The sequence below is a fragment of the Hylobates moloch genome, unplaced genomic scaffold (assembly GCF_009828535.3).
Source record: "Hylobates moloch isolate HMO894 unplaced genomic scaffold, HMol_V3 SCAFFOLD_5, whole genome shotgun sequence".
Taxonomy (NCBI): domain Eukaryota; kingdom Metazoa; phylum Chordata; class Mammalia; order Primates; family Hylobatidae; genus Hylobates; species Hylobates moloch.
Window position 1 is genome coordinate 129,657,485 of NW_026652280.1, and position 26,644 is coordinate 129,684,128.

Sequence of the window (26,644 nt, forward strand, 5' to 3'; positions counted from 1 at the left end):
CAAAGGACCAATAAAGAAAAATTTTGTAAATAAGCTAGTATATAAATGTGATGCCAAGGAGCATATATATTTTTCTTCATATATTTACTTTGTTTATCAGATTCAAAAGTAAGCGAGACCTCTGGGCTATTGAAGGTACTATATTTCAAACCCTACTCAGATGAATTTTTACTGTTTTTCTTATATTTATTTGATAGCATAATACCAATTTCAGAGGACAATAAAGAACCAAGTCTCAATGAACTAGTTAAATTGAACCTTAATGTTAGAAGCAGAATTTATTAGAAAAAAAATAAATTTCGTCTAGAGGAAGTGTGGTAAACTGTTTGTGTGTATATCTTAGTACTGACTGACATATAGAGTAAATATGTTTCTTCTATGTAAAAATACCCAATTTTTGGAATTCAAATGAGAACCTACAATGTTATGGTTAGCATTAGGATTTTCAGCCTATGTTTCATCAGCTGAAAACTAAGGTTTTTTCTTTAAAACTGAAATAAATGTGTCAGCATCATGTTTTACTATTCCCTGGCCACATGGTGGGTAACCTTTACTTTAAAGATAATAGAGGATGGTCTGATCTAACGAGATGCAAGTATAGAAGAAAAATATCTGAGAGTATAGGCAACCTTATATTTAATTTGACTAATCAGAGCAGTGCAATTGAGGACTAAAAAGTCAATTGCCTAAAAGAGTCATGAAATGATCATCCACTAGTCTCTCCAGTAGTCACATTCTTCTCAGGTCCACATACAATGTTATCGTCAATATTCAGGAAAAAAAAAATAAAGATAGCAAGGAGTAAAGAGGAGAGTTTCTGTTTTTAACTGAAGGGATAAAGTAAGTGATATAAGGAAAGATTAAAACAGCATTTTTTTAAAGGACAGTAGACTTGCTTAGTATCATCAGGCATGTAACAGGCTGACTTTTGGCAATGCCATATGGTAATTATCTGCGTACATATATGAGGAAATAAGATAAAATTGGTTATAATTAAGTTAAAGAGGTTTCATTTGAAGAATTCTTAACCATTCAGATTAAGAATACTAGAAAGAATAAGGAGCTAAATTGCAAAGTCTCTGATGGGAAGTCTTTGAAATATAAGTGTATGACTCTTTATTCTAGAATATTCTACATTTACTGCTTTACAGTTATAAGTTGGATAGATTCCATAGTTCTTAAGCTTTATAGCCTAGTACTTCTAAATACTTATTTACTTGACTAAGCATATTTATCCCTAGCCCCATCACTGCCACAAAAAGCAAAATAAAGCATCCTTCCTACAGCACAGGCTTCTGAATGAAGTCTGTCTCCTCTTTAAGAGCTATTCGTGGTTCCCCAATAAAATAATACAACATGTAAAGCCCAGCCTCTAATATGATAGTCACCTATCTTTCTAGAATTATCTCTCTTTTCATCCGTACTCCAGCAAACATCTACAAAGGAAGTAGGCTACATGAGACTAATTGCTACTCCTCAAATGCATTCTGCTTCCCTTAACAGCATTCTCATTGCCTTGAATGCCATTTATCTCATCTCTGGTACTGAAAACATTTCCATCCTTCAAGACTCAAGAATCTTGGACAAACCCTCCTTGATTTCCCATGATAGTACATTCCATGCCCTGCTCTAGACTTGAAACATGTATGTGAACTTCCCTAGATCATAATCTACTTGCAGACCCAGGCCAGGATGTTGTCTCTTTTACAGTGCCAAGCATAGTACCTATGCTATAATGGCCCTCATTGAATTACTTTGCTTACAGCATGCTGGACTAGTAGCTGAAGCCTTTTTTCGAGCCCAAACCAACTAGGTTTATTTTTTATTTCAGCCACACACAAGTCCCAGGATCTGACTCTGTTTATAAGCCCACCTTTGGGCTAATTCCTTACCCTGGATTTGGAGTTTGGCTCCTTCCCCCATACCAAGTTCAGCTCTTGTAGAGTCCACAAGGACGCTGAAAGCAAGAGGTGGTTTTCTTTCCAACAGAGTTGTTACAGGCATCAACCTATATAATGCAGCCATTCCTGCACCCAAGAAACAACTGGCCAGAAGTGACCTCATGATAATTCTTTGGGAAACATGTTTTTGAGCACCTGCAGTATGTTAAAAACTGTCCCATACCCTGAGGATTATTTAGTGAACAGCAGTATACTTACATATCATTGGAATGGGGATAGATAATAAACAAAATAAGTAAATCATAAAGTAATATTGAAAGTCAGAAGTGCCAAGAGAGGAAAGAGTCATGGAAGGGATATAGTGAAGGCCAAAGAGTGGCAGGAGGCAGGGAAGAATTTTAATGTCAATGGGATGATTAGGAAAGGTCCCACTGAGAATGTGATATTTGAATAAAGGCTTGAAGAAACAATTTCTTGACACAAGATTCCTACTGGAAAGGTAGCAGGTCCTCACCTGCTCAGGGGCTGCACCCCTCTGCATCACCCCTCTGCAACTCCACCATGGCACTAGTGCAGTGTGGTGTGGAGTTGACCTCATTCCCCTATGGCAGCATCATTCCCAGAGTAAATTAAGTTTCTATTCCCTGGCTTATTCTCGAGTTGTGAAATACAGAGAGAAAAGAGTAAAACCAGAGTTATTTTATGATCCCCTGACAGAAAACACAGTGTTATTTATTACTTAGAACTCTCCCCAGAGATTAGTCACGATTTAATATCCCTAGTTGACTAATATGCTCAGGCATCACCATTAATACATACTTAGACACTTGGCATTCCATTTTAGTAGTTTCACAAACATCTTTAGCAAAGCTAACAAACAATGTGGTCCCAGATTCTTTTCTCCCTAAAGACCCTCCATATTTCTTCAACTTGCTGAGCTCATGCTGTTTGCAAAAGAAGCTTTGCACTTACAGGAAAACATGGAGGGCTTAGTATGTGCCCCATGGTTTTTACAGCCATACTACTAAAAACGTGGTTGAGGGTGCAGAGGAGAGACTCAGAGCATTTTCACATTTTCCTATTGACACGAATTGGCTGTTTTGACAAGGGAAAGTCGTGGCATAGGATTTTTTAGATAAATTAACAGAATGAAAGTGCTAAATTAAAATTGTGACATTGATTTCCTTTTTAGCTCAGCTGTGCATTATATAAAAGGGTCAGGAGAAGGATTTATTATAGGTGATGAGTCTCTGTCGTGTGCTAAGAGACCGGTATATAAAATAAAGTTGTCCATTTCAGACACCCTTTGTCTTCAAGGAAAGCTGTCTAGGTGGCCCACGGGTGGCAAAGGCGCTGAAAGGAAATGGAAATTGATAATCGGTCCTGTTAGGCAGATTCTCTGCATGTTCAATTCATATCCTTTTGAAAAGAAGAGATTAAGATGAAACCTCATTGAGGAATACACATTTTGAAGAAAATAGAAACAAAGGTTCTGCAAGGCTATTTCAGTTGGTGTCAAATGTGAGAACAAGGCGACACAAACTTATATGAAGAAAGGGCATTAACAAAATCCTCAGACAAAGAAGAAGCTAATAGCAAATATATGCAGCCGTCTTTGTGGATGCTCATAAGAGAAGTGGTACAACTTGATTTACAAAGGGCCTGGATAATTATTTGTTACTTGGAGCCAACCCTGCCTCTCCCTCTGCAGAGGGCAGGCACTGACCATCTGCGGGTCTTCGTTTAGCTTTTGTGTGGATGAGAATTAGCCACATTTCTGCATCTGGTAAGCTTTGCATGAAGAGATGTTTGAAGCACTGGCTTTGTTTTGTTTTAAATCTTTAAACTGCTCCCTCAGCTTCAGTCAGAGGATTACTGCACATCTAACCACGAATAAATTGAAATATCAGCTGAAGAGAGCGCATGTTGCTTGCTGGTGGAATAATGGACGGCAGGTGGTAGAGGGTTTTGTTTTCAGAAAAGCACAGGAGGCTAGAAGTGACAAGAGTGATTTTGTGAGAGGGCTGAAACTGTCAGGATGAAGTCAGAGGGGTCAGTAGTTCCTGAGCTGACCTTTTTAAACAAACCCGGAGAAGACCTTTTACTGGATCCTCACAGCAGTTGCACATTCATGCCAGAAAGGTTGCCCCTCCTTCTAGATATTGAGAATCCTAACAAAAAGCATATTTTCTATGATAGGGCCCATGTTCACCTACGTGGTAGCCTGACACTCCCTCTCCTGTCAGCCCGTGACACACAATCCTAACTGCTCACCTGCTCCACCACACACACACACACACCAGCATTTGAGCTGTCCCTTAACGCTTTTCTGCAGTCTTTGATATCATCTTCCTGTCAAATCACAGAAATCAAGGGAGTGGGCTGCAAAGCGGGACACTCATGTGCTAATTTCCATGTCATTGCTTTGAATGGTTTTCTAGCATGAAGAGCTGTTACCTGACTTCTGGAGGCATGCTAAAGTGCTGAGACCCATTGTAGATGGCCTAAAAATTCACTTCTTAATGTTCATAAGCCACAATTATAGAATGCACTGCCGTATGGCTTTCTTTTCAAATAAATATTGTTCTCTTTGAGCTCTGTTATGTCACTGGAAGTCACAATAAATCACACACCTAGTATGCTTTCTACTGAATGCTTGTTGTTCAAAATTCCCAATACCTGAAGGAAAGAACCTTTTGTCCCCAAAGTCTGTGAAAAAAAAAATGAGGGATTTTCTCCCTTCGTCACTAAATATTATTATATTATCATATCCTCTTCCATTATTTTTTTCTTTCCTGTTTGCAACTGGCACAGTAGTTTAGTCACTCAGCGTCAATCCTCAGATGATGTGCGCTAAACCACCAAAATGTGAGTTATTAAAGACAGACAAACAAGTTTTTTGAAAGTTTTGAAGCAAATAAATGTGATTATAAAACTTAGAATATTTTTCTTCCGTTTGGTTCTATGTAGTTCTCTAAACTTCTGAGTCAACAGTAAAAGGGAAATTTGGTGACTCATCCCTCAGATAAGAGTTAATTTTTGAATCTGGCAGAAAAAAATAATTTAAACAAAGCCCTAGAACTGGAATCTCCTTATTAAGTATTGATTCCAAGTTCAGTACTCTTCAATGGGCACTGCTGTTTCCAGGCACTTAAACAGCAATGCAGCCTATATTGTTGGACCATGTTTTTCTGATGCCCTCCTCAGTTCCTGCCCCACGCAGGGAATCTACTTTATAGTTATCTCTTGATTTCTACCTGTGTATTTTTAAATGGCTCTGTATGTTGGAAAAGTTTCTGGCTCAGAAAAAAAAAAAAAATGTTAAAAAGAAAGAGAAATGGAAAGAGCGTTTAAGCAGAAGGTTAATGACAGGGTGGGAAACGAAAGGGTGGAAAAGAAGGTGTTATCACAATAAAAGAGAGCTCAGGGTGCCCAGAGTCCAGGTGGAAGACCCGCCTGGACTGGGAGGAGATGTGCTGGCCTCTAAGGGATGTCACTTCCTCCTTGCATCAGCAAGGTTAGTCTTGGGAAGAATCAAAAGAACAGGAAAAATAAAACAAAAGGTGACATTTGAAAAGAAATGATCAATAGATATATACAATTACAATAAAATCTCAAGCAAAAAGGAAGCAAAAATGTATTCTATAAGAATGAAAACAGAATTCTTTAATTCTCTACTGTTACCTCAAACACAGGAGAGAATTAAAAAGAGAAAAAGTGTTACATATAATTATTTGGTCAGAAAATCTAGAGGGAGGAGTAATTTTTTGTCAAATAAAAACTACTCAAATTGATTATGTAATCAATAATCATCCATAGAATTGGAAGCAAATTTTAAAATTTATTATTAAAAAGATATCAGGCACAAGTGATTTCACATCTGAATAGCTAATTGTTTTATCAGAGTTTCTATGTTATTTCAACAATTACAACTTATAGAAAGGTACAGAAAACTCCCTAATAAATTTATGAACCTTGACCAACTTTAATACTAAATCCTGACAATAGTACAACCCGGGAAATTGTAGACCAAAATTATAGACCATTTTCACTTATGAATAAAAATGCAAAAGTTCTAAACAAAGTATGATAAATTGCATCTTCGACATTCTAGCGACACTAAAAGTTTCTTGCAATATGTATACAATGGATTGTCTTTCTCCTAATTGTCTCTGTATTAACTTTATAGAATGAATGTGAGTAAACCTTAGGAAATAGGTTGAATTAGTACATAAGAAACATGATAAGGGTGCTTGACCCAGCTTCCTGTAAATGTCCTCTGCAGTTATACAGCAATGAAAAAGCTTTGCTTTAGCATATGGTTCTGAAATGATCTTCTAGTAAAGATTGTTCAGGAAGTCTTTCTTCATCCATACATTCACATATAGTTGAAAGCAGCAGATAAATGAGTGACACTTGATAATTACAAGGCATTCAGTCAATCCATCAATAAAGATTTTATTTTGGAAACTTTGTAGTGTTAGCACATTCAACCTGTCATATGCTTTTATTCCAGGGGTCTGGAGTTGCTTTTTTTTTTTTTTTTTAATGGAGTCCTGCTCTGTTGTCCAGTCTGGAATGCAGTGGTGTGATCTCTGCTCACTGCGACATCTGCCTCCAGGGTTCAAGCGATTCTCTTACCTCAGCCTCCCGAGTAGCTGGGATTACAGATACACACCACTATGCCTGGCTAATTTTTTTTTTTTTTGTATTTTTAGTAGACATGGGGTTTCGCCATGTTGGCTAGGCTGGTCTCGAACTCCTGACCTCAGGTGATCCACCTACCTCGGCCTCCCGAAGTGCTAGAATTACAGGTGTGAGTCACCGGCCTGGATTTGCCTTTTTAAGCATTTTCTGAGGTGGATATCTGAAGACAACTCAAGTTAGTCTGTATATAAAACATTGCAGAAAGGAGATTGTGTACAAAAATTAATCCTGTGAGAAAAGCTACCCATTTCCATAGTAAATCCATTATTTGTCATTTTATTTATATATTTATATATTTTTATCTTTTATTTATTTATTTATTTTGAGACAGGGTCTTGCTCTGCTGCCCAGGCTGGGGTGCAGTGACACAATCCTGGCTCCCTGCAGCCTTGACCTCCTGGGCTCAAGCAATCCTCCCACCTCAGCCTTCCGAGTAGCTGGAACTACAGGTGCATGTCACCACACCCAGCTAAGTTTTGTATTTTTTGTAGAGACGGGTTTCACCATGTTGCCCAGGCTGGTTTTCAACTCCTGGGCTCAAGTAATCTGCCTTCCTTGGCCCCCCGAAGTGCTGGGACTATAGGTGTGTGCCACTGTGCATGACCAATTTGTCATTTTACATCAGCTATAGTTTATATCTGGACCTCCTAAGCTTGTGTCTTGGTAAGATGCACTGTAGCCCCCCGTTAAAAGGCAGTCGTGGCACAGGCAGTTTGGGTGTGCTCATTGAATAGGGAGCCAGCTAGAGGGATCAATACCTAAAAAATTGTAGGTGCTCAGCAAACATTGGTTTAAGTTAAATGTTTAATTTATTTGGAAAGACAAACTTTTAATCTGTGTGTTTTGTATATAAATATTTTCATATGTCTATCTGCCTAAATGTATTTCTTCTTTGAGAGCTACAAATAGAAAAGAACTCACTCTAATAAAAGCTAACATTATAGTTTTAATTCTTGGAAAGTTAGCATTGCAGTTTAATTCTTGGAGGATATTAATTTGCCAACACCCCATATAGACCTAAAATGTAGGAGTTTCATATTCTCAGGAATAAAAAAATCTATATCCTCAAACATATGCAGTGCTTTGCTGAACTGAATAAGCATTTCTTACTTATTATGTATTTAACCATATTTTAGAAGTGGGCCTGAGGTCTACTTATCATATTTCTGTCTGTATAGTCATTACATATGCATCCTCCCACAGCATACATTTCTTTGGTATCTACCATTCTAAATTATGATTTGAGATTCATATTTTAAAAACATATAAGGTAACAATTGTGACCATAATAATGATTGTGATTTTCTTCCTGCATAGGTTTTTATAACAATTTCTGTTAGTGTGCTTTTTAAGACAATACTTTTAAGAACATTTTCCTCATTATAAAAGTAGTATGTGCTCACTGTAGAAAATTAGGAAAATACATAAGTGTAATAAAAATTATATTAGGATCATACTGTATGTGCTGTTCTAATCCTGCTTTCTCTTTCACTTAAAAATATATTATGGAAGCATTTTACTTGCACCTTTTAATTCTTCTAAATGTGATTCTCTTTGAAATGGCCACATAGGATTTTCAGGAGTAAATACCAATTTTTTCAATTTGCTATTTTACAACTTTTAAACAATAAAAGCAGAATCCATGTTGATGACAAACTGAACTCATGGGGGCCAATGCTGGTACTCAAGGACTTTTCTCTCAAACACAAAATGCTGCAATACCATAAGAAATAAATCAAAGCAAGGGAAGACCCCAAATTCAGCACCCACCCTTTATTCTGTGTGTTGACACAAAACATTGATGAAAGCAAGTGAAGAGTGAGCCTCCCCATATTGTCTTCTGTGTAATAGAACCCACACCATTGTATAAGCAGTAACGACTTCTTTGGCCGTAACTTAAAGACATCCTATTTACACTAGGGTCCTTTTTTCAGTTGTGAATAGATTGCATTTAAATTACAAACTTGGAAGGAAGAGGTAAAAGGATTACCAAGTGTGAGAGATGAATGACGAAAAGCAGTAAAGCCTATGCAATCAGAAGGATAAGTCTCACAGTTCATCTGACATAAGAGATGGATTACAATGGCTCTGAAGTGGAAGACAGTTTAGTTAGGAATTTAGCAGTAATTTGCATTTAAGGAATGCATTAGTGTATTCACATATACAGTTTCATCATTGGATGACTAACAGGAATATATGGTATTTGTTTATGATTTTATTTAATATGATGGGTTTTTTTTTTTTTCATCATTCAGGGAAAACCTGCTTTCCTCAGACTATTGGCTGCCATAACCACCGTCAGCCATTAAATGATGTAATGATGCTGTATTGACACTGTCCTGTGTATCTTTCTCTTTGTGGCTCATTCTGCCCTAGAAAAATATCTCTAAGGGGCAGTGCCAGAATTAACCCCTGCACACTGATCAACAGAAACTTCTTCTAGAAATAACTAAGTCTGTCAATCTTTCAAATATTTAACTCATGCAAAGACATTCATGGATAAATACAAGAGGGAAATCATTCTGTTATAAAATGGTTAGGACATCGTGAGTTTCTTTGAAGGAACAAATATTGCTTATGCTATTTTCTCCTTGAATTCACATTAGAAGACACAAATACAAATATATAATGTACATAGTCTTTAACCTAAAAACATCTTTAGCACCACATACCTCTAGAAGAGTAGAAGAGATATGGATAGGAAAATGGAGTCAAGAAACAATAAAGACACCTATCTCAGGAGTTTTCAGGTATGGACTTAACCCGACTCAATAACATACAGTAATGTCCACCCTCACCTCTCTTTCTTTGTGATAGTCACTCATCGTTTTCTGGGATAATGCTGGAAATAGAACAAGGTTTATTCTTTGCTTTTCTATGATGGCAAATTTTGAAGTTTTATACGTCCAAAATTTGGACTTTCATTTATAAATAGGGTTTTAGGAATGATGATGTAATTTCCATGTAGCATCACCCTAGGAGTAATGAGTTGCCATTACTGTATTATGGCTACTAACAGTGATGAGAAGGAGACTTAGAACTGAGCCAGTAAGTATTTAGAAAACACAATGCATTTTACCAAATCTAAGACATGCATTTTTTCATTTTAATTCCTCTGAATCAGTTTTACCAAATCTAAGACATGCATTTTTTCATTTTTAATACCTCTGAATCAGTTTGTCTTACAATTGATTATATCCTCAAATTACCAGATGCTGAATGTGAAAAAGTTTTAGCAATATTTTAAACAATGTATTTTCCTTATATTTTCTTCTTTATTGTATGAATAAACAATGTATGATAGCATCTTAAATGTGATGAAATATAGAGCTGTGCTTTTAATTTGTAATAAATGAAGGTAAAATTATTTACTGTTTTGGTAGTACTTATAACTGATATTCAAATATATCAACATATACCATCTCCAAAACTCCCCTAGACAGAGAAAACACATTCTCTTGGAAAGATCTTCCACAAAAGGAAATTGAAAATCTCATCCTCATTCTGTTTAGAAACTTACTTTCTCAAATCTAACTAATGGGTTATTGGGCCAGGTAGATTAGTGAATTCCACACATAATCCCCCCAAACTCAATTTATTCATTAAATTCGCTTCTTCTTCCTCTATGAAAGGGATTCCTAAGGCTAGAGGACTAACCAGCTAGATTAATTTGTTACCTTTTCTTACCTTTCCTTTCTGATAGTCAATAATGAAAGAAATGCACAAGTCAGAAAGAAGCAGTAACACAAGGGCCCAGATTATCCCTAAATGGAAAAACCATCCCTGGATAACACAGAGCCCGCTGTGCTTTAAATCTTTCCATAGGATTCAATTCAAAATATTGGAGTAGAATATAGATACCATATATGTATTATGTATATGCATTGTATGTATATGTGTATATACGCACAGTAGGCACACGCATATTTAATTACACAGTTACATGTGTTAAAAAGGCTTTGACCACAATGTTCTGAAAACCACTCTTAAGAAGCAAGAATGTGCATGTTAAAGTTACTTTCTGGGCTAATAGAGATGAGGAGAAAAGTTATTGGGGTTTGCAAATTTATTTTAAACAGATTCCTTAAAAATACCCACTGACCTACATTTATTGAAAGAAAAACAGTCAACTACAAATGTAATTGTTATCCTGTCAGGAATTTATTAATAGACAGGCTGTTGTCATCTTTGTTTAAATGCTCTAAGTTGACAGAATTTCATTTACATTAATGGGTGGAAAGTCCTTTTCTTACTTGTCCAACAAACTGGAGACAAAGTGCCTGCCAATGTTTTAATTTCTGTTTCATGTTCTAGTTAGAGAGTGAGAAGAATGCTTTCACTCCACAGTGTCATGAATATGATAATCTATGGAAATCACGGGAAAGCAGGTACTTAAGTTAAGCATATACTGTACTACAGGAATCCCTGATGAATTCAAGTCTCTTCTGTTTAGAGAAGATGTTGTTGCCTGTGAAGTGACAGACTGCCAGATGTTCGCGAAGTAGCATGGTAGCAGGCTCAGATCTTAGCATCTTCCCTAACCCCCACAGATGACAGCATCTAGTTTAGGCTACAGAATGGTCTTGCTTTCATTCTTTAAGCACTAGTGTTTACATTTACTTGTCAACTATCAAATCTTCATTTTCTTAATTTTACTTATTTAAACATGTGGAGCACAAAATTACATAACTGTATGAGCAATCCTGACTTTATACAGTGTATGCAGTCTAAATGTGAAATAAGCAGTTCTCCATCACGTACAACATGCTTAATCCATTGACTTCCCTTATAAATGCTGGAGAAATGGTTTGCTGAAGGGATGGGAAATGTTAACTATATCATAATATTAAGCACAAGGCAAAATATTTTAAAAGCACATTTTTAAAAAATAAATACATTAAAATAGTGTCATTGTGTACATAAGTAGTTCACAAAGTTAATAATAGAAAGCTATGAGACATTGCTAGAATTTCTATAATAAAAATGATGTTGATGATAAGAATTTCTATAATGATGGCAAAGAGGCCTATTAAGTGCCTATTGTGTATTAAGCTCTGGCTTAAGTCTATACAATTTATATAAATTATATAATCTTTACAGCTTTATAAAATATTATTCCCATTTTATGAGTGAGGAAACGGAGATCTTACAAAAGTTAAGCAAAACACGACTAAGTCAAAAACCTAGTAAAAATGGAGCCAGAATGGGAAGCCAAGCTAAGTTCAAGACTGTACTGTGTATAAATGTACAATTACCCAGTACCTTCATTCATTCAAGAGTGTACAATGAGCCAGGCATTGTTCAAGGTTCTGGAAATTAGTAAATAAGATTAGTGAACATTTTATTCTAGTAGCTCATACCTTTTAGAGGGGTTGGAGATTTTTAAAAATAAGCAAATAAATGATGTGAATATTTTGTAAAAGGAGATGTGAAGAGTGTGATTTGAAAGGCCTACTCTAGATTGGGTGGTCCGAGAGTGCCTCTGTAAGGAGGTGACATTTTATCTGAGTCCTAAAACATGTGAAGGATCCAACCATGCAAAGATTCGGATGCAGACCAAAAAAAAAAAAAAAAAAAAAAACCCAGTAAATGTAAAGGCCCTAAGGTCATATGATCTTATAAGACTTTTCAAGAATAGCAAGAACAATATGGCTGGAGTGTAGTGCGTAAAGGGGACAGTGGTTAAAATATATTGAAGAGGTGGGCAGGGGCCAGATAAGCCTACAGTCATGGTGATGTTTTCCGATTTTATTCTAAAAGCAATGAAATCATTGAAGGATTTTAAGCAGAGGAATGATCTGTCATAGTTTGTATTTAAGACAACTTCTCAGGCTGCTATAAGGAGGATACATTATACCAAGTCAAAAGAGAAATCAGGTAGATTGGTTAGGAGGCTATTGCAGTAGCCCAAGGATGAGGCAATTGAGCCTTGGACTAGAGCCATATCAATGGAAATGGTGAAAAGTAGAGAGATTTGGGGTGTATGTACTACCCAGCAAAGGAGACACTTAGAAGTGATGTAGGATGAAAAACAGAATAGTGGGGGGGTTGTTTATTTTTTTAAAATAGAGATAGGGTCTCTCTATGTTGCCTAGGCTGGTCTCAAACCCCTAGGCTCAAGTTATATTCCCGCCTCAGCCTACGAAGTGCTGGGATTACGGGAATAAGTCACTGTGCTCAGCCATAGGATAGTGTTTTCAGAAGGAAAGAAGGGTCAACTAGGTTTAATGATGCTGAGAGATAAAGTTAGATGAGCACAAGCAAAAATGTGGCCACAGGATTTGCACAATAAAGGTTGTCGTGAACTTCATTATGGAAGCATTTCAATTGTTTGGAATGGAGGACAAATTCCTGAAAAGGGTATGTTGAGGAGTGAATAGGAGGTGAAGGTGTGAGGACAGACACTATTAAAAATGCTTAAAAGAAGTTTGAAGGGAAGTAAATTAATGATGCCTGAAAGTGGCTGTAGGGTCACAGAAATTGTTTTGTTATGCTTAGTATATTTGTTTTTAGGATGAGAGATGCTAAAGTATATCTGTGTGCGAATGAAAATAATGTAAAAATCAGGGTGAATTGTTGAATAGTCAAAGATAAAAATGACAGAAGCAAATTCCTTCAGATGATCAGAGGGTACATGAGATGGAGTCCATGAGTGGAGTCTTTTAAAGGACATAGGATACTTCTCTTAGTAGTGGAAGAGAAGACAGAGGGTGAAAGTGCAGGTGAGTGGGATTATTTATGTTTAATTCTATTGCACTAAAAGTTATTACACATTCCCTGAGGAAGGAGATCACATCTGTTTTATTCTCCATTATGTCTTCAATGGTCAGCCCATAGCATGTGCTAGACAAATTGTAAATACTCAACAAATACATCTGAAAGAAGGAGCCTTTCCCAAGGATGTAGTTTATTAGGTCCTTCCCTCAGTATCTTTTCCTAAAACACCAAAAACTTTAAGTATTGTTTGGCAAAACAGTAGCCCAAAAACTTCAGGAAGTTCATGGCCAATGTAGAGGGAGCGGCACTAGGCTTGGAGTTGGGAGACCTAGATTTGAGATGAGTTCTGATTTATGGATGTTTGTTACTGTATTCTGTAGCTGCTTGGAGAAGCTATTATTTGTGGAGCACTTTGCCAAACGTATAAAACATATTTTCCCATGTTTAATGTTTCATACATGTATGGTAATTAAGTATATTAGAAAGATATTTTTATATGAAAAAACTTATACTTGCTTTTATTTTCTTTCCAATATAAATCTCTTGCTTAGCATAGAGCTACTAAAAATTGACTTTCAAAATGATGATCATTTTATTCCAGTATGCTCTGAACTGTAACTCTAAATGGGGTTTTAGATGGATCAAAATGTGATATTTTATGTCCTGTGCTGTAAAAGGGATTAAAACAGTTATCCAGGTGTTTCTGCATAGGAGGACATTAGGTATCATATTGCATAAATATGGAAGAAAATTGATTAACCTATTCTTGCTCCAAATATAGCCTGAATCCTGTGTGCTTTTTACCCCGTATTTATAGCAGTCCCATTTTCCTCATCACCTCATTTTTGTGTTTTCCTTTGCTTCCATTCCATTGTGCAAGGCAATTTTTATTCCATTTTCCCTCATTGGTTTTTGCCCTTGACATTCTATGCAACATTTAGCCATGAAAGCAGTAGCATTTTGAAGGTGGATTTCAAAAGCAAATTATTTCATCCAAGTACTCCTAAGGCACTGGAAGGACTGTTGCTGAGAAAATCTTTCTTTATGTGTTGTTAATACTCTGTGACATTTTTATAATTCAGAGCACTCACATCATCTTTACATTATTTATTATATTGTGCATAAATGAGATTTATGCACAATGTAATAATACTTTGGTTCTATAATGCTTTAGAGTTTTCAAAATAGTAACAGCTGTATTTTAATCATCTATTAATGCTTTTCCTATTTTAAATAGTTGTGGTGAAGAACAAATGGGCAAGGTGATTGTTGTTACTTCTGTTTCACACAGATGAAAATTGAGGCTCACAGAGGGCAAGTGGCTTGCCCCAGGTCACTCAGCTAGTTTCTGCATTCTAAGATCAATGATCATTCTGCATATTGCATTGCTTTAGTAGAAGGTTCTATTTTTCTCCCAAATCCTAAAACTCTAATATGTACCAAATGCAACCACATGTGTATCTATATTTTATTCTTACCTCTTTAGTAATTTCATGCCTGTTATCATTTATATTCACTTCTAATATTTGTGGTTGATTTTCTGTAGAGTGTGTCTCAGGTGAGTTTGTAACTAGACATCAAATTTTGTCAAGATAATTACAGTGTAATGTTAGTTATGAACTGTATGAATTTCCCAATTCATACAGCGTTTTAACAGCTTTCATTAAAAAAAATTTTAGTTCTATTAATTTTCTGCACCGATTTCATTATTTAATAATGAAGTAAAATAGCTATAATATCTTTAGTTTTACCTTTTACTAATGAAGCCTAAAACAGTTTATGAACCCATCCAACCTTGGAAGTTTGATAAACATGATCCATGATATCCATATGTTATAGCCTAATAGACTCAGAATGTTCTATAGTTAAGCAGGATGGAAAGAGTTATAATTTATGACTCAATCTGATGTTTCATTCACAGACAATGTAATGCCACCTAGGCATAAACCCTAAGGAATTCTAATTGTGAATTTGAAAACAAAACAGATCATATCACTGGGAGGGACCTCATAGATCATGTAGTCAAACCCCCTCATGTTACCGGTGAGAAAACTGAGACACAGAGGGAGTCACCAGCCTGCCATAGGTCACAAAACCAGCTGACAGCAAAGCAAAGATCAGAGCCCCATCTCCTAATTCCCAAGTCAGTACTGTTTCCAATATGCCACATTACCTCCCCCAGCAAGATGCCTCCCATGGAGCATTGCTTCTTGAAGATGAAGTATATTAAATTCACATTTGGCTGCTAATCATTTTCTCAGCAGCTCTATGGTATTTCATTAACTTCTGCATGTAACACCCTGGCCTTTCACCTGTATTAACTTGAGCTCATTAAACTTGAGGCCAGTAATAAACAGGACCAAACTAATTCAGATATTTTGCTTGGTATGTGTTCAGCATTTTTTTTAATGGTTTCTACTGTGCGAAACATTTCCCCTTCACAATTTGTGGAATAAGTAAAACGGGAAGCATAGATTTCAAGGAATGGAGTATGTAGGTAGTATGCTTCTTTAAATAAATAAAAAGTATATTTAACACCTACCTTATACAAAACTTTATGAAGACTACAAAGAAATATGAGTGCCAGCATAGCACAGAGTCTCACATCAGGCAGACTTGGATTTGAATCCTGGCTCTGCCATTTGTTAATGGTCAGAATTGTAGCAAGTTACTTAGTCTTTATGCCCCTCAGAGTTGTTGTGTATAAATGGACACTAGAATACCCAACTCATGGATATTCTTTATCTTCATTGCAGTATCTTCATTACTCATGTGCTTTGCAAAGTGTCTGGTATATAGCCATGATCAGTTAATAAGCTGACATATTCGTGAAGGTGATGATGATGGTGCAGTTCCTTCCCTCTCCCTTGTTAAATTTATAATCCCCTCTCACTCAGCCATTTTTGAGGAAATTGATTTTCCCCACGTCTCCTCCCCTACCTCATCATCTCTACAAAATATAAGCAAAGGTCCTTTAGAATACAAGGAAAGTAAAACTAAGTCATTTTACCCTTCCCAGGTTGTCCACCAACACTGCTTTATGTTCCTTTTGACTAAGAAGTAAGTCTTTGGCAGCTCATAGACTATGCAGGCCCCAGTTAACAAAGTTCCTACGTAATTTTAAAAGTTAAGAATCTGACTGAGCAGGGGATGGTGATAAAGGAGGGGTCATCTACAGAAAGATGACCAACAAAGAGGTAGAAATAGAAGTCTGTCAGGAAGAATGACAGCATTCAGGAGTTTCAAGGCAGAAGCCATTTTGAGTCAGGGTGAGGCAGTCAGCAGGCAGTGTGGGAGTGAAGATCAATATTGGAGCCTTGGTGTGGGGACAGGTAGTCAGTGTTGGTTCTCTGTTTCCCGAATACTACGTGTATGAGTTCTCCAGAGAAACAGAGCCAATTCCCATATTAGATTCCCTCTTATATATCCATATATAACCAATAGGTTATATATTCAATTCCCTCATATATCTATATGCAGCCTATTGGTTATATTATTATAGCCAACAGGTTATAGGTTATATCTGTATGTAACCCATTGGTTATATATAGGTATGTAAAAGGGAATTTAATATGGGAATTGGCTCACGTGGTGATGGAGGCCGAGAAGTCCCATGACGTGCCATCTGCAAGCTGGAGAACAAGGAAAGCTTGTAGTGTAATTCAGCCTGACTCTGAAGGCCTAAAAACTGGGGGAGCCAATGGCATACTTAACTCTGCCTGAATCTGCAGGCCTCAGGACTGGGAGACGAAGGAGGCAGCAGATGGTAGAGGAGATGGCTGGGCGAGTGCTATAAGGCCTACAGTCCAAAGGCCCACGAACCTAGAGCTCTGATATCCAAGAGCATGCGAAGATGGATGTCCTAGCTCTCACTCCAGAAGAAAGAAATAATTTGCCTTTCCTCTACCTTTCTGTTCTACGCAGGCCATCAACCAATTGGGGGATGCCCGCCCACATTTTCTTTACTCAGGGCATATTTTCTTTACTTGGTCTACTGATCCAAATGCTAATTGCTTCTGGAAACACTCTGACAAACACACCCACAAATAATGTTTTACCAGCTCCCTGGGCATCATCTCTTAACCCAGTCAAGATGATACATAAAATTAACCATTACACCATAGAACCCTTTTTTAATTTTCTACTATAACAGCCTTGAAAAGAATGATAACCTTAGAACTCATCTAGTTCACTTTCCTACCACTACCAGAATCCCATCTCTAACATTCTGGATCATTCTCCCTTTCTGCTACCGCCATCATCCTACAGTCCACCCTTCCTTCTGCCACTATGAGGATCTTGTCACACATTTTCAAATATCTGGTGTTCCCATACACCCTAAAGAATAAAATCCAAGCACTTTGCCCAGAATTCAGAGCCCTATCTATAGATATTCCAGCTTCATCCCCCACTATCTGCCTGACATTTAGTATATTTTAGCCATAGAAGGATAAGCTCATCCTGTAGTTCCTTCACTTCATTTCCTTACTTCTCTTCTCCTCCTACAACTAGGCACTGCTTTCCCCTTTCAGAATTTTTCAGCATAGTTTAAATTCCTCCTTCACTGTAAAAATTGTATTAACCTCTGCGTTGGAATTAATTGCTCATTGGATCTGGGTTACATCAGATTGTTTGTGCATGTTGTCCTCTACTTATCTTACTTCTCCTTACAATGACGTATGTAAGCCAGATGTCAGCTGACTTTACCCAGTCCTGTCCTTCTGGAGATTGCTACAAAATCCCCAGAGATTCTGTTCTCTAGGTTGCTTCTGGCTATAAATTCCAGCTGTCATTGAATTCTGAATCTCCCTCAAATCTCCCTCCTGTTGGTTTCTATTCTTTTCAGCTATATACCAACCCAACCATGAAACTCAACCCTGTTTCCCTGATTTTCCTCCAAATTTCTCACCAAGACATGTAAGTGTGTGGCAGATGTTCTTAAACAGAGGCTATGGAGGAGGATTTAGATTGGAGCAATGCAAACATCTTAAAATTAAATAGTGGCTCTCCCTGTTTATAAATGTCCTTCAGCCTCATACCAACAGGCTTTGCTCCTTCTCTCCTGCCCTCTCTTTTCGCGCTTTCTTTTACCCTCTCCTCTCTTTTCTATTCCCCCTCTCCTTCAAAATTCTACCTTTCTCCATGCATAATGGTTGGACCATCTGTTTGTTCTGGTTTCTCCTAAAACATGCCATCAATTTCACATTTCCTAAATCCCAACCTAGAGGTATTTCTTCAAAAATACTTACTTTAAAAAATGACAGTTTTTAAAGAGAGATCTGATGTGAGTTATTTAAATTGTTTCAATATTAAAATAATAATTTTCTTTTCTCAGTTCCTTTGAATATGACTTAATCATCTTCATAAGGCTATAAACTGCTTTTGGAAGGAACAGCCTCCTGGTCCTCTTTGTGGCCTAGGCCCCAGCACCTGCACAGCACTTAGCAGAAAGCAAGTCTTATTTCCATCATCCTTTGCTGGCATTCCATGAATGTTAGACTTTCTTCTCTTGATTGACATTATTCCTAATTCATGATCCGACTTCATCACTTCACAACAAAATGCGCTCTGCCTGCTTTTCCCAGGGGAAGTGCCTCGCCCTCTTGTAGATTATGAACGATGGAGCAGAGGGTTAGCAGTCCATTGGGTCCTCGGTGCCTTTTCCAAATTGTCACCCTTCTCCCTCCACTGTTTATTCCACCTGGAGGATTCTCTTCCCCTTTCCCGACCTCACACCTCCATCTGCACCACTTGCCATCCTACCTTCACCTTATCCTTCAGAGTTTAGCTCAGATGACACCTCTTCTAGAAAATCTGTGACCCCTCAGCCTGGGTTAGATACACATTGTCACTGCTCATATAACAGTTTGTGTCACTTCTGCCACAGCCCTTGTCACAGGGCATTGCAATTGTTATTAATATAGTCTCTTTAAGGTCACACACTATCCTTTCTATATAAATTTCAAGTGTCTGGCTCCTTATAAATGTTTTCCGAATGTATGAATCACAGCTTCTCTGTAAGTATGATTTTTTTCATGTCATATTTAAAAACCTATTTATATACTTTAATTTGTTTCTGAAAGTAATTGTTTGGGATTGTTTGACAATTAAAACAACCAGAAAGATTTTGTAAATATATTCAAGATATTCATTCATTCATTTATTCATTTATTCATTAAGCTTTGAAAAATTACATTCAGCACCTATTATGTGCTGGATCAAAGTTACCTGTCTAGGATCTCAACCTGGGCAGATGGACACATAAGCTAATGATGATAAGGCAGTGCAGTAGGCGCAGAAATTAAAATATGCCCAGGATATTCTAAACCACTGGGCAGGGAGGGTAATCAGTAAAGGAGATGATTTAGGTGTTATGAAGACTGAGCTGAAACTAAATAGCCTAATTGGCATGTACCAGGTGAAGAAGACAGGATGGGGTATTCTGGCAGAGGGGATGCATGAGCAAACATGGAAACACAGAGCACAGTACACAATGCAATAGAAGCAGTTAAGGCTTATGGGAATAAATTGGCAGGCATGCATTTTGCAAATATTATTCCATTTAATGCTTATACCAACATCGTGAGTTTGATACTGTCATTCTCATTTCATTGATAAGGAAAATTAGTAGTAGAATAGTTAAGTAATTGGCTCATAGTCACACAGCTAATGAGTGCAAAACTGATTTTAATGCAAATTTGACTTCTAAATTATTTCCCTCATCACTATGTGAATGTTGACTTTCTACTTTCACTATGAAACATGAACTATCTCTGCTTTTGACCAATTTAGATATCACACATTTGATCAAAAGTTGAATGCTTACATTTATCAGGTTAAACTAACACTCATATTTTATATATTTTACATGTCCAATGCCAGTGTACTGATTTGCATCATTGGCCATCACATAGCACTATGGTAACATGTAATATGTGGATGGACTTTCTGTCTCTGTCTTTTTATTGTGTTCCACTGTCCAAATTTGATAATATCATGAAACATTGCTTACTGTTATATCAGTGATTAAGCATTACATGCCAGTTACATATGGGAAAATCTGAGCTTCTGATTCTAAACCGTGCTAAAACTGATTTTGAAATAAAAATCAGCATCAAATGTAAATAACTGATTACTTTCATAATTGAAAAGAGGAAAGAAGAAAAGTAATTGAATTCACAAAGTACAGAACAAAAAAGAGACTTCTCATCTCTATCTCCTGTGCTACCTTAAATCATGCTGAGCACACAGAGATTGAAATTAGGGTGAGTTAGGAACTTTACCCGGATTACTTTATTTAAACCTCACAATGGCCATTTTATAGATAATGAAACAGACTCAGAGAACCCATGCTCTCAACCATTATACCATTTTTTTATGCTCCCATATTTTTTATTTTAGGTATCCAAGAACTCTTCAATTAGCTTTTTGAGTTTTTTAAAGATCAACTGTTTGAACATTTATTTTCTTCATTTTTCTCTGCAATTATTGGTCATTTTATTGAGTTCAAACAGTTTTCCAAGGAGTCTGGCATATTATTCCTTGAGATAACTGCAATAACCAGGTATATTTGACATATAATTCAATCTGACAGAAGCCCTTAATGAATAGCAAAAGATACTTACAAAATTAGTAACAATGATAATTTGTACTACACCGTCTGGAAATTGTTTAGCCTTTAATGTGGCACAGGACAGTTCCTGGCCCAGAGTGGATATTCAATATTGTATTTGTTGAATAAATGTCAAAAGACTGATAAATAATAGAGCTATGTCATATGCAAACATGTCTTTTGGGAAAAAAAGCCAACTTTTAGATATCCTTTACATGTAACTTATCCTTTAGTCTGTCAGTTGTATACACACACACACACACACACACACACACACATAGATAGATAGATAATAGATTTCAGGTTTATACTGAATAAGATACATATATACATATATATATCTGATACTGAGTGATATATTCTGATATAAGCCTGAAATATTTTCATCTTTCATATATTACAATTTAGATATCAAAGTAATTACTTGTCTTTCTGTTATTGTTTCCAATTAGATAAGAGAGCGTGATTAAGAAAATAGAGTTGATCCATTACAGTACTATAGACTAGTGCTATTAGGCAACTTGCTGCCATTCTCATAAAAATTATGCAATTTAAACTGGAAGATACAAGTGCTTGCTTCTATTACAAACAAGAACCCTTTTCTACTTCATAATATGCTCAATTACCTTTAGATTGATCCATGAATAAATTATAATCCAAATAGACTTCTTTACCTTAAAGCTTTGCTGGCTTAAGGTATCATTGTTGATTCATTATGTTGTCACTTTTCTATCGGCAATGTAATGCTTTTTATATCTGGATAGAGACAGTTTTAGTGTAAGATACTGTTATCTTTAAATGAGTAGGATTTAGCCTTTCTGGTGAGAACAAATTCATCAATGATGAATCCCTGGAGAAACTATTGAAACAAAAATCACACCATTTCTGAGCTTTGTTCAGTTCATCAGTTACAAAGCAGCTTTTGATAGTCCTAAAGAACTTTTTCCTTTGTTTAAGAAATATAGCATGACGCTCAAAACCTCTCACTTTGAGTTACCGCAGGCTACAACTTTTCTGTAAGAAAATAATGAATGAAGAGGAAAATCTCCTGCTGCTGGCACTGTCAGGTCCTGCTGCTTCTCCTCCTGCAATAGGAAATCAATTAACTATATGTTCAGGCAGAGATTTGAACTAAGTGCTTTATTAATCATCACTGATTGCATACACACACAGTGGCCAACTATGCATTCATCTTCACTCTTTCTTAGCTTTGTTTTGCTTGCTTGCTTGCTTTTTCCTTCTTCCTTTTTTTTGCAAGATCAGAACACAAATGTATGCCTAAATGTAGTATGTGTAAAGGTGATCGGGTGATCCTTTGGTGCAGGAGAAAATTGATGTTTTTTGTTTTCAGAAAACTTTACTTTTAAAATGTTCAGTACTTAAATAGCCTTAGGACCACTTTAATATATACAACATATTTTTTAAAGCACTTAAATTTTCAAACTAATAAGGAAAGCAAAATGTCTACAGCAGCCTTGAAGTTTTGGAAGCTGGTACTATACCTTAGTCTCTGAGAGCTCCATGTAGCAGTGAGGAAAAAAACAAAAATGAACCCAATTTGATGTGGAGATGCTTGGTGGAAGGTTGAAGGAGCAGTCACTGATATTTGGTTTTTTTTTTTTTTTTTGCTTTCAATTTAAAAAAAATTGGCAAGTTTTCCTTTTAGTCCATTAATTCCTTTAACCAATGCACAAAGAAAATCCTGTAGGAATCTTTGTGTTAAATTGAGATTCTCTCTTTAGGACTAATTATAAAACCAATTAGCACATTAGAAATTTAGCATGTTAGCCAGGGGAAGGCTGTGTAACATAATTTATGTATGGCAAATATGGTCAATCATTGCAAAAAATGACAGAAAATATCAGGCTGTTGGATATTTACACAGGCTGTATTATATTCAGCATCAAAATATTTCAAAAATTTATTGTTATTATTACCATTGTTGAAATAATTTGAAATCATTATGTTTTAAATTTAACTACATTCATTGTCTGCATTTGGATAAATAATAATCTAAATGAAAAAATACACTATCCTCTGATGTACGTTTAAAGGAAGATAGATTAAAAGGTTCCAAGAATGATTTCTTTTGAACGGCCTTTACAAAACTCTTAGGTGAAATTAGATGATGTTGAGTAAGGTAAAGTCCAAACAGAGAACCATGTAAACCCCAACAGGGAAAATAATGGTTCCGATTTTCATGGAGCCTGCTAACCTGAGGCATCTGCTAGAACCAGAGGTCATATGTTTCAACACTTAACCATTCTTGATAATCTTTGATTATATTAGATTAGGATTGAGATGCCCCTGAGGTGTAAGAGAAGCACGCAGGGGGTGATATTCTGAAGATTTATATCATGTGGATATGTGCTCGCCACCTTATGTGGTATTATCTGGACCCCAAAGGCATTTCTTTGGCACCAAGTGTAATCCCTAACACCTCATATACCTCATATGCCCCAAGAAAAAGCCATTTCATAAAAGGACGTTTCATAAAAGCATTGTCTTTTCTATATTAAGGATGCTTATATATGTGATAAGGACTTGTTTTATACTCTTATTTATTTTATGCTTTTAGCAAGTCAGTATCACTTGTTTTATAGCAAAATAGATACAAAACACTATCTCCCCCATCATATTATTTCATATTACTGCAACAATTAAATATTACAATTTAAGAAAGCATTAAAGTGTAGAGATGAAGTACTCAGTTCTAGTCTCATTGTATATAAATTAATTTGGCATTCATAACATTGTTTCCATTTACTTGACTTGTTGACATAATTATAACGAATTGATAATGGAAGTAACAATCTTAGATATTTCCACATAAGTATGTTCTTTGCTAACATAAATTACCGTTGCAGTTTGCAGTTTGGCTTAATTGGAACATGGTTTAAGTTTAGCTTGCCTACTCTACTGAAGTCTGTAGAGGACCAGAGAACTCATTTTCCTGGGGCGTTATGCAAGCTGAAATGTGGAGGCCAGTGTTTTGAAACAAGTGTGATTTTTCACCAAAATACTTGCTAGGTCAGAGATCAGGATGACCTTCGAGTGCTGTAGTTTTCCAAACCTCCATCAGCTAGATAAATGGGCTTTATTCTGCAGGAGAGAGAGGGTATTTTTGCAGTCTTATGAAAGAGACCTAGCAATTCCAGGTTATAGGCCGACACAAAACATTTGGAATTCAGTGATGTCTATCACCAGCAGTATGTGTCAGTAAAAGTGAAGATCAAAGGTTCTAGAAGAGGGGAAGGACAAAGTGAAGAGAAAATAATTGTGGGATAATGAATGGTATGAGGGCATTTTCATGTTAACTTGAAACCACTTAGCATTTTTCCATGACGCCCAGGTATCTTTCTAAATGAACTTTGTAAAGTACAATTGGATAACCTTGAAATGTAAAGCTCCGTGATGTGATTTTGAATACTGATGGAGTTTGTTTAAGCACTGTAATATTTCCTCTCCTTTTCATTTCTATTTTTGCCACCAAGCAAAATAAAATTTATTTTCTGTACAGAGAAATCAATATTTTTACCATTTTTGTTTTTCAGCTATTCCAGTAAATTGCAATCAACATTAGTTACAATCTTTAAAGAGATGTATTAAGAATTTGAACACAGTAAAATAGAGATACAGATGAGAACTTTGGCAAAGTACCTTTGCTATTGACAAAAGCATTTGTCAGGGACTACAACTGTGTCTGTATCATGCTAAAAACCTGACGAAGGGGAAAAAAGCACCAATAGGTTTCACCTTCTGTCTATACAAACCAAACAAATGGTTTAACTAATAGCTGTTGTTTTAAGTGAATGGGTTTGGTTTGCCATTGTGAACTTTTTTTCCATTTAGAAGTGTATTTTAATTAACATTTGTACATGTAATACATACATATTTGGTAAAAGTATTGTACTATTGTGTTCTTTTTAATAATTAATGGAACCGGATACCGAGAAGACTAGTGGTCCAAAACAATGAGTGAAGACCTAGTTACAGTATACATGAAACAATCCCTAGACACACATTTGTTTGTTGATAATATTTATATGTTTATATCTTCCCATTTTTCTCTTCTCTGAGCTAACATACTTTCTCATTTGTGTGTTTTCCTTTTAGAAACTGCCAAGTTTTGGACCTTATCTGGAACAGCGCAAGAAAATCATAGCAGAAAACAAGATTAGACTGAAAGAACAAAATGTAGCTTTTTCACCACTTAAGAGAAACTGTTTTATCCCCAAAAGGCCTGTTCCTACCATCAAGGTAAAAATTATGCCAACCGTATAAGTATGCCTACTTTACTGGTTAAATATAAAAATATAGTTAAAATGCTTATTTACTGCTTAAATGTATCACTAATTTGGTTTTAGAAATATAATGAAAGTTTTAAAAACATCTGTCCATGGTGAAAACTGCATTTAAATGATAAAATAACCTTTTTTATTTGAATATTTTATACTTTTTAGAACACTGTCAAGCATGCATTTCATGGAAATTTTTATATACCTTAAATGTGTCAGGAGATACTAAGATGAAATTCCTAGTTTTCTTATAGTCATTTAAAAATTATTTTAATCCATAGTTAACTCCAAGATATCTTGTATTAGTCATGTAGTACAACTCAGTTATCAATAAGCACATCAATATCAATGTGATCACTTGAAAGTTTTGGAAAAACTTTCTCTGGTTTGACCTCTGGAAAGCCTGGACATTTATTTGGGTCTCAGGAGATTATTTTCTGGTAATAACAAAAATTGCACTAAGATGGAATTATGAGTATGTGTTACCTTTCTTGATTTTTTCCTTAAACTTTTCATTTTTACAGAAATGTAGATTCACATGTAGTTGTAAGAAATAATACAGAGAGGTCTTGTGTACCCTTTATCCAGTTTCACCTGTTTTGCATGTTGCAAAACTATAGTATGATATCACAATCAGCGTATTGACACAGACACAATCTACCAATCCTATTCAAGTTTTTCCAGTTTTACTTCTACATGTGTGTTGTATTTAGTTCTGTACAATTTTGTCATGTATGTAGGTTCATGTATCCACCACCACAGTCAAGATACAAACAGTCCCATCACCACCAGGATTCCTCAGGTAGCCCTTTTATAACCACGCCTTCTTTTTTTCTGTCCCCCTCAAGACAGTACTGTTTCCAAGCAGTCATAATGAGAAAAAAAGGAGGTGTTATTGGATGGCATTCTGTCTGAAATCATCATCACTAAAATGTAGTTTGCAGTTACTGAAATTCATTCTTCTGTATTTGATGACACTCTACTCCTACATCTCCACTTTCTGTTTGAAATATCAGCTGAAAAGCTTGCTTTTTTGTGCTCTCAAGTAGACCTCACTGAAATTCATCTTTAGCAGTCAACTGGAGACTGGAACCCTTAAAAATTCCTTCTACCTATGAAGAAAAAAAAAAAATGTGTCTCATGCTAAAAACAGTGGTCCAGACTCAATGTTCCAAAATTTCAGCAATACAGAGTTCCGAAAGGGCAAAGGGAGTGGCTGACCACAAAGCGTGCCAGCACTTCAATGCCATCATTCTAAATAAAATGAACATTTGGGACTTTTAACAGCATAAAAGCCCCAAATCATCTCTTGAGTTGTTCATGTTAAATTATTTTTGTGCCACTAAAAGTATGAACTGAACAAACTGAACGCAAATGGAATGCAAAGGCCAGAACCTACAGCCCCCTTC

At 36.1% G+C, this 26,644-nt stretch overlaps 1 protein-coding gene across 1 annotated transcript in view; it reads left to right on the top strand.

Annotated features, from left to right (window-relative positions):
- DPYD (dihydropyrimidine dehydrogenase) overlaps positions 1-26,644 on the top strand; it is an 870,422-nt gene that overhangs the window by 825,098 nt on the left and 18,680 nt on the right. Inside the window, exon 21 of the mRNA XM_032155293.2 lies at positions 25,054-25,197. Within this exon, the coding sequence (XP_032011184.1) occupies positions 25,054-25,197 (144 nt within the window). The remainder of the gene's footprint in view (positions 1-25,053; positions 25,198-26,644) is intronic.